Source organism: Toxorhynchites rutilus, chromosome 2 (genome assembly GCF_029784135.1).
Source record: "Toxorhynchites rutilus septentrionalis strain SRP chromosome 2, ASM2978413v1, whole genome shotgun sequence".
NCBI lineage: Eukaryota > Metazoa > Arthropoda > Insecta > Diptera > Culicidae > Toxorhynchites > Toxorhynchites rutilus.
In genome coordinates, this window is record NC_073745.1 from 32,403,477 (window position 1) to 32,411,104 (window position 7,628).

At 36.2% G+C, this 7,628-nt stretch overlaps 1 protein-coding gene across 1 annotated transcript; it reads left to right on the forward strand.

The window, feature by feature from the left end:
* The first annotated feature begins 252 nt into the window (after positions 1–252).
* On the forward strand, positions 253–1,745 carry LOC129769986 (jerky protein homolog-like). Its single transcript, XM_055772542.1, has 2 exons — positions 253–950; positions 1,100–1,745. Exons 1-2 carry the CDS (start codon positions 271–273, stop codon positions 1,653–1,655), a joined length of 1,236 nt encoding a protein of 411 aa, XP_055628517.1. The 5' UTR covers positions 253–270; the 3' UTR covers positions 1,656–1,745.
* The last annotated feature ends 5,883 nt before the right edge of the window (positions 1,746–7,628 follow it).

Sequence of the window (7,628 nt, forward strand, 5' to 3'; positions counted from 1 at the left end):
TCTACGGTCACGAGAATAATCCAAAAGAAAGAAGCAATTCGTGAGGCGGTGGACAAGTTCAAGGAATATGGTGTAAATAATCGAAAAACATTGAAAGAGCAGACGTTCCCTTTGCTGGAAGAAGCTCTTTAAATCTGGATTTTACAGCAGCGGCAGTCCAACATTTTGTTGACAGTGGATATTCTTAAAGCAAAGGCGGAGCTGCTGTTTAAAATGTTCCAGGACCGGGGGCTCTATGTGGTGCACGGTTTTTCTGCTTCGGATGGCTGGATGCATCGTTTTAAGCAGCGGTTTGGATTGCGCGTGAAAGCCGTAACAGGAGAAAAGGCATCGGTAAACGTTGAAGCGTACCTAAATTTCAAGAAGGTTCTACAGAAGAAGATTCAGGAAATGCAGCTATCACTATCCCAAGTCTTTAATGCAGATGAATCTGCCTTGTTCATCAAGCTCCTAGCCACACGCTCTGTCGTTACCTGTGATGAGACCGTGGCAAGGGGACGGAAGCAAAACAAGACAAGGTATACGTTTATGCCTTGCTCCAACATAGATGGTTCCCTACAGCTTCCGTTGTATTTCATTTGCACTGCTGCAAAACCACGAGGAATCAACATCGAAGAACTTCCCGTTTCATATAATCATTCCAAAAAGGCTTGGATGACCAGACTGTTGTTCCGTCAATGGTTCCACGAAGAGTTTGTCCCCGCTGTTCGAAAATTTTCGGCCGAGAGAGGATTGGAGCCAAAGGCATTGCTGGTTCTTGATAATTGCACCAGTCATTATGACGTTGACGAATCTCTACAGAGTGACGATGGACTGATTCAAGTGATCTACCTCCCACCAAATGTAACTGCTGAATGCCAGCCGATGGACCAAGCGGTCATCAATGCAATCAAGCGAAAGTATAAAAGAAAACTGATGCTCGCATTAATTCTGGAAAACGAACACTTAAGGTAAATTTCCAAATATTAAACATTAAACTTTTGTAATTAATTCCAAATATAAACACAAAACTATGCGCACGATAGTTTTTCGTCTGTGCTTTTTCAAAATTTAAATTCAAATTCTTATTGAGGTTTTATTTATGTACTTTCCTCTTTAGTTTCGAAGAACGATTGAAGAAGATTAATCTTCAACAGTGTATTTCGTGGTTGGCAACCTCTTGGGAGGAGATATCTGACAAAACTATACGTAATTCGTGGAAGAAATTGATCGATGGTTTGCCGGAGGATGCTGTTAATGTAGACTCGAAAGCGGCCGATGATGACTTCAAAGCGCTTGTGTCCAGGATTGACAGTTTGGCAGGAACAAAAACATCTGAGCAAGATATTGATCTGTGGATCAAAGATCAGGTGTATGATGCTGATCATAATCCAGATTGGGTAACCAGTGAAGTGTTCTCTGATGACGAGATTCTGTCATCAGTTCTCAAGAAAGATCAACCTGAAATGCAAGAAGAATGGTTGGTAGACACAGAAGATGGAAGTAATTCGTTTGATACTTCCATTACTAGTACCGGAGATCCTGATTTTGGCGATGCAATCAAGTCAATTGATTGCCTAGTTCGCTATATGAAGCATGATGTTGCAGAAGTATGCCGTTTGAACGCGCTACGTTCGAAAATCACTGAAGTTGAATGGCTAAAACGAGCATGTTGAAGAACTCTACCATTTTGTTGAAAATGAATTTACGTGGTTTGTTTAATTTTGTTTGAAACGTTTAAAATAAATATTGTTTTTGTTGAATAATATTCGATTCGATTTAAAATTTATTTTAAACCTAAAAACACCATCCACGAGCCCCTCGAAAAAATTTTTACGTTGTCAGAATTGACGTTTGTCTTCGATTTAGTTGGGCTATAGCCCAACGAACGGGAGCCCAACTAAATCGAAGCCCAACTAAAGATAGCCGAACGAGTGAAATTCAACTGTATATAGAGCGATCGGTGTATGTAATTGCGTTGTGTTATTATCACAGTTATTTTTTCTAGTTAGCGAAATAAGAGAAAATTCATAACCGGATGGTGAAATCGTGTTTGTGTATTCCCCTACATTTAATTTTGTTTAGAAGTTTAAATATGCGTATTCATGCCGGTCATGTGCAGTGTTGTTATCACAACATCATCATTGTTAGCACACTCAGAATTATATGTGAAAGTGTTCGTTTCTTGCCATTTTTGAGCTCGCAAGTATGTATTGTGTGATGCGGAGCTATATGCAAGTGTTGGTATGCATCAATGCAGACCAGGGCAATTAAATATACGAAAGCGTTACGACACCTACAATTCAGCAGTGTTGCCATTATTGCTTTGAATTTCAGGAGTGCTCAGACCAGAGTTCAGTATTACATGTTGTGTGTTTGTTTCAAGGAGAAATCATATATGATTAGAATATCGACAAACACAACATTTCTCTAGGTAAGGTTAGGTTAGGCTAGGCCTTGTTAGGTCATCGAAAGATGTTTCACACGCACATTCATGAGACATCTGATTATACACATGTTTTCAAGATAGCGAAATTATAGGAGCTGTGGATTACCTTTTCAGGTTTCCGTCACATAGCTGAGACTCTGCGTTTAGGAAATCACATCACTTACCGCAGTGAATCCTGATTTTTCTTAACCATTCCCACTAACAACTATCCCTTCCTTGATAAACGCTAGGGAACCACGCTATAGAGGCGACCCTTCTGGCCTTCGGGCGGCGAATATCATACTAACATTCCTTCCCTTCCCCTGGTGACTTTAAGGACGTAGCCGGCGTCGTTATTGACCATTTAAAGCTCGAATCACCGAAGATTGCACAACGAGAATGATTTGCTAGTCCCAAGCGTCATTCTGTGTGTTCTTTGTGCAATTTGGTTGGTTCAGGTCAATCACGGAGAGCAACTACGAATTGTACAGTCTACCCAAGCTTAAGCTCTAACCATATAACACTGCGACCAAATACATTTGGTTAAGTGATTTTTCAATGTGCGATCAATGTAAGACCACGTTTTTCGGCAATTTATTAGAGGTGCAATGAATCTTGAGAAGGAATTCCCGCTCTACGCGCACTGGCAAACGATGTTTACTCAACAATTTCTCAAACGAGAAATGGGTGTTGTGAGAAAGGATGAGCGAACGCAAAAATAATGTAGACTGATTTGATGCAACAGATATTTTGTCTATTGGAAATGGAATACAAATCATATCACAATACAAGCAATGTATTATGTATTATACAATGTTCGTGTGATTGCTTCTTTTGCTGAATATTGTGCATTCAACGTAACGCTCTCGTTTTCGAAGCCCCCCAAATATTCATCTATTCATTCATTCCGAATTGATTCAGATGCAACTAAAAACAAATGCTCACTAAATCAACGATAGTCCTACGTCACCCTTGCGGTTATACAACAGATATAACCCACTTCCTGTTTTTATATCCTAGCATTTTTTATTTTTCATTTATTTTTATTTCACCATCTTCGACAACGTCGTACAGACTGAAACCTTAAGATCTAAATTATTCTAAGTTTCTTATTCTAGTACTAAACACATACTTGGACAGAGTAAAATCAAACACATCACTAACATTGTTAAAAGAACATAAACACAAATTGAAACTATTGTTGAAACCATAATTCGTTCTATGGAATGGTATAAGAAATAACGATGAATTACGAAAACGACGGGGAGGAATATTCCACGGAACTTGACGTAACAGTTCGGGACAGTCCACATTGCCGGTTATTAAATTATAAATAAATATTCTTTGTAGTTTGGTACGCCTGGCTGATAGTGTTTCCAAGTCAATCAGTTTACATCGATCAGCATAACTCGGAAGATTTATCGGATGATTCCAAGGGATTGATCCGATAAATTGATCCGAAAAGGATTTGTCCTGATTTTTATAAGAAATCCATTTCCTTGACGAATCATAATCAGGGCCTTACAATTTCGCTTCAATTGACACATCCTCACTCACTAATGAGCCTATCGCCTTTCATGTTGCTACAAACTAAAGCCGGGTTCAGACGGAGCATACGAGTCGGTCTAGTCAGTTACTGCAGTGCAGCTACTCACACCGTGTGAACACATCATGTCAGTTAGTGTCATGCGTAATCCGGCGTGCGAGCTACTTCAAAGTTTTTTGAATTCACTCGCACTTGCATCCCTCAAAACGTCAAAAACAGAATTTAGCGTTCAAATCAGGGATGCCAAATGTAAAGAAATGTCTCTATTTTTAAGATATTTGAAAATATGCGTAGATATTTATAGACTTGAAAATTATTGGAAAAACAAATAAAACTCTTATAGTTTCTAAATGAAATCGTTGTTATTTTGTTTTGCACGCTGGCGGGGCACGCTTTATTTTTGGGATAGTTTTCTTGAGAATTTCTAATATAGAATCAGGCACAATTTTCATTCAAAATTCACTCACAACTTGCAAAAAAAGTATTGTTCTAAGAAACAGAATACACGTTCGATTTAAAAAAGTACATTTTCATTCATTATTTTAATTTTTGACGCGTATTTATTCCAACTGCAAATCTACTATCATTTTCATTTCACAAATTGGTATACGAAGCTGCTGGCAAGGCGAAATAAATAAAATTTAAAAAAATCTTTCAGACTGCCATTTAGAGCATTTCATACTTCCGGAATTATCTTAGCTATGGATGCTTTCGAGATTCTAAAAAATATCGATAACAATCTGAACGATATTCCAGAAGAATGGCACATCAATGTCATTTCTAATTTCACTCGTGCATGTACAGCATCCCTCATGAGTGTATCTTGGCGTTGTATTTGTGGAGTAATTAAATCCAACAGTTTTTCCACTCGTTCAGGTGTTATTCTCAACACTGCTTTGTAATCTCGGGGATGCTCACCGAAGAGTTCGTTTAATATTGTATTTGTAGTTCCTTTTCTTTGCATCCAATTCCTGGCCCGAATCCCTTTTTCTTTCTGTTTTTTCGGATAGTACCTTCAGTTCAAAGAAATTCAGCACAAAGTATGTATTTTTAATCCCGATCAGCTTCTGTTTCGCTATAAAATTGTGTAATGATACATTCAACTGAAAACCTAAGAAGAAAACTGCCAATAGAGAAGTAGGTTTCGGTTCAATCATCTGACAAATTTGGACCTGATTGCTGTTTCTGACTATTTGATGGACTTTTGAAAAATCGCCTGGCATCCCTGGTAAACCCGTGCCGTCATACCCTAAGTGGTGCGGACTCAATCCACTTCATTCTCAAGCAAATTCCTGCATGTTTTCAAGCGATTTCTTGCAATAAATTCTCAGACCACCAGAGATACCAGATTTACAAATATGTTTGTAAATTTACAGACATATCTGTAAAACATTCATCACATCTATTCATCACATCTATTCATCACATCAAAAATATTTGACTCACCATATGACATTTTTCCATAGTTTTAATACAGAAAAGTTATTCACCCCTATTCTGTATTTCGATCGATTCGAAATATTTCGAACGAGTTGATAAAATTCCATTCTGTATTTCGTTCGAGTAGTTTTTGCATTTCGTTCGATCTGTTTCTCTTCGAACATCAAATGGGCAAAACGTTCGAAATAAGGAACGCAAAATTATAACTCGAACGAAATAACGGTTCCGAACGAAATGGAAATCCGTCGGAATACAGAATAGGGCTGATTATATTTAGTATATATCAATACACATGACGTTAGACCAGCGATATTCAACCTGCGGCCCGGCAGTCCTTCTTGTTGGCCCATCTGGTGTGTATGATGTTCGGAACTCATACACATAAGTACTTTTGCCTTGACATCATTGCAGACGAAAAAGAGGATACGGTTATTCACAATTAATGAACAATTGCATTCTCTGCAGGTAAGGAAAAATCTTGAACGAAAATTGTCTCTGATAATTATTTTCTGTTCTAGACAAGATTGTTTTGCTGAAATGCAAGGAGATTTATCGAAAAATAGTTAAGTTAGGGTCAGGACTATGTCTTCTAAGTATTTAAACAACATCGAATAAAAATTTTCATTCTATTTTCAACAAGTTACATTTGCTTTCGGGTCTGCTTATGACGAAATATGGGTTACTGTTCGATATTGTTACGACAGACATGGTTCATGGCCGTGTGGTGATCTAAAACTTGTATAGCCTTGCATGGCGGATGGAAAATATACACTGCATTTTTTTATAAATAAAAACGACAAGACCGCAAGCCTTGGTGGATGTCCAATATATCAACGGAGAAATACTGTGTTTTATAAAAATTAACAATGCGTATGTTTGTGTATGTGTGTGTATGTATGTATGTGTAGATCGTTGAAACATTTAAACACACTTACAGCACATAAGTTATTAAGTGGTCCGAAAAATCATTTTTTCCACTTTTTCCCAAAAATGACAAATGAAAATTAATAACTTTTGAATCACTGAATTGATTTAGATGATCGACATATAAAATTGACCGAGCCTTTTATAAAAAAATATTTAACTTGCGAAAAACATAATTATAATTATTGATTGTAGTCGTTTTTTATTTTTTTATGACTTTGGACTAGAGGGCGCTATATATTTTTATATTTTTTCTTGAAAGCTGAGGATTTTTTACACAACATATCTCGATATCAGGGTTGCTATTTTTTCGTTTTTTAGATATGATTTTTAAAAAAAATAATTTTCCCCATTTGTCCAAAAATAACTTTCTGCAAAAAATCATAACATTTGAACTACTGAACCGATTTAGATGATCGATATATTAAATTGAAGCCAATAAGCAAAATTCACACTTGCGGGAAGATTGGATTTTAGTAGCATAGGTCTAGTTTAGTCACATATGAATATTGATCGAAGACTTAAAACATGTTAAATTTACAAAATTCTAACTTAAAAACGATAATTATAGCATCTCTGATATCGAGATATGTTAAGTAAATACTCCTCAGCTTTCCATAAAAAATATAAAAAAATATAGCGCTCCTATCTTTAACCGAGAAAACTATGAAAAACTAACTCAATCCATAATTACAAAAACAAAATTCAATTTTTTCGCACAAGTAATATTTTTTCAAAGAAAAATAACTCATAAGCTTCAATTTTATATGTCGATGATATGAATCGGTCCAATAGTTCGAATGTTATGACTTTTTGTAGAGGGAAAAATGTTTTTCGAACCATCGATTAGTTTTGCAAAATCATATTTCTAAAACGAAAAAAATAGCATCTCTGATATCGAGATATTTTATGCAAAAATTCTCAGCTTTCAATCCATATTAAAAATAGTATCCATATTATATGCAAGTTAAATATTTCTCAATTAAAGCTCATTGGCTTAAATTTGATATGTCGATCATCTAAATCGGTTGAGTGGTTCGAAAGTTATAAATTTTTGAAAAAAGTCATTTTGGGAAAAAGTGGAAAAAATGATTTTTGGGATCACCCTAAAATGGAAATGGGCACCCTAATGACAAATTAAAAAAATACGAGTTTAATGTTTTGCGATAAAGAACAAAATTACCACTCTTGACGAAGAGCTGAGAACCACTATATTAGTTTGGCATGGAATGGCTGTATCAGAATACAATCTTACGTGCAATACAATCTTACGTGCATCGTGATGTACAAAGTATTAATGAATAAGTGAAA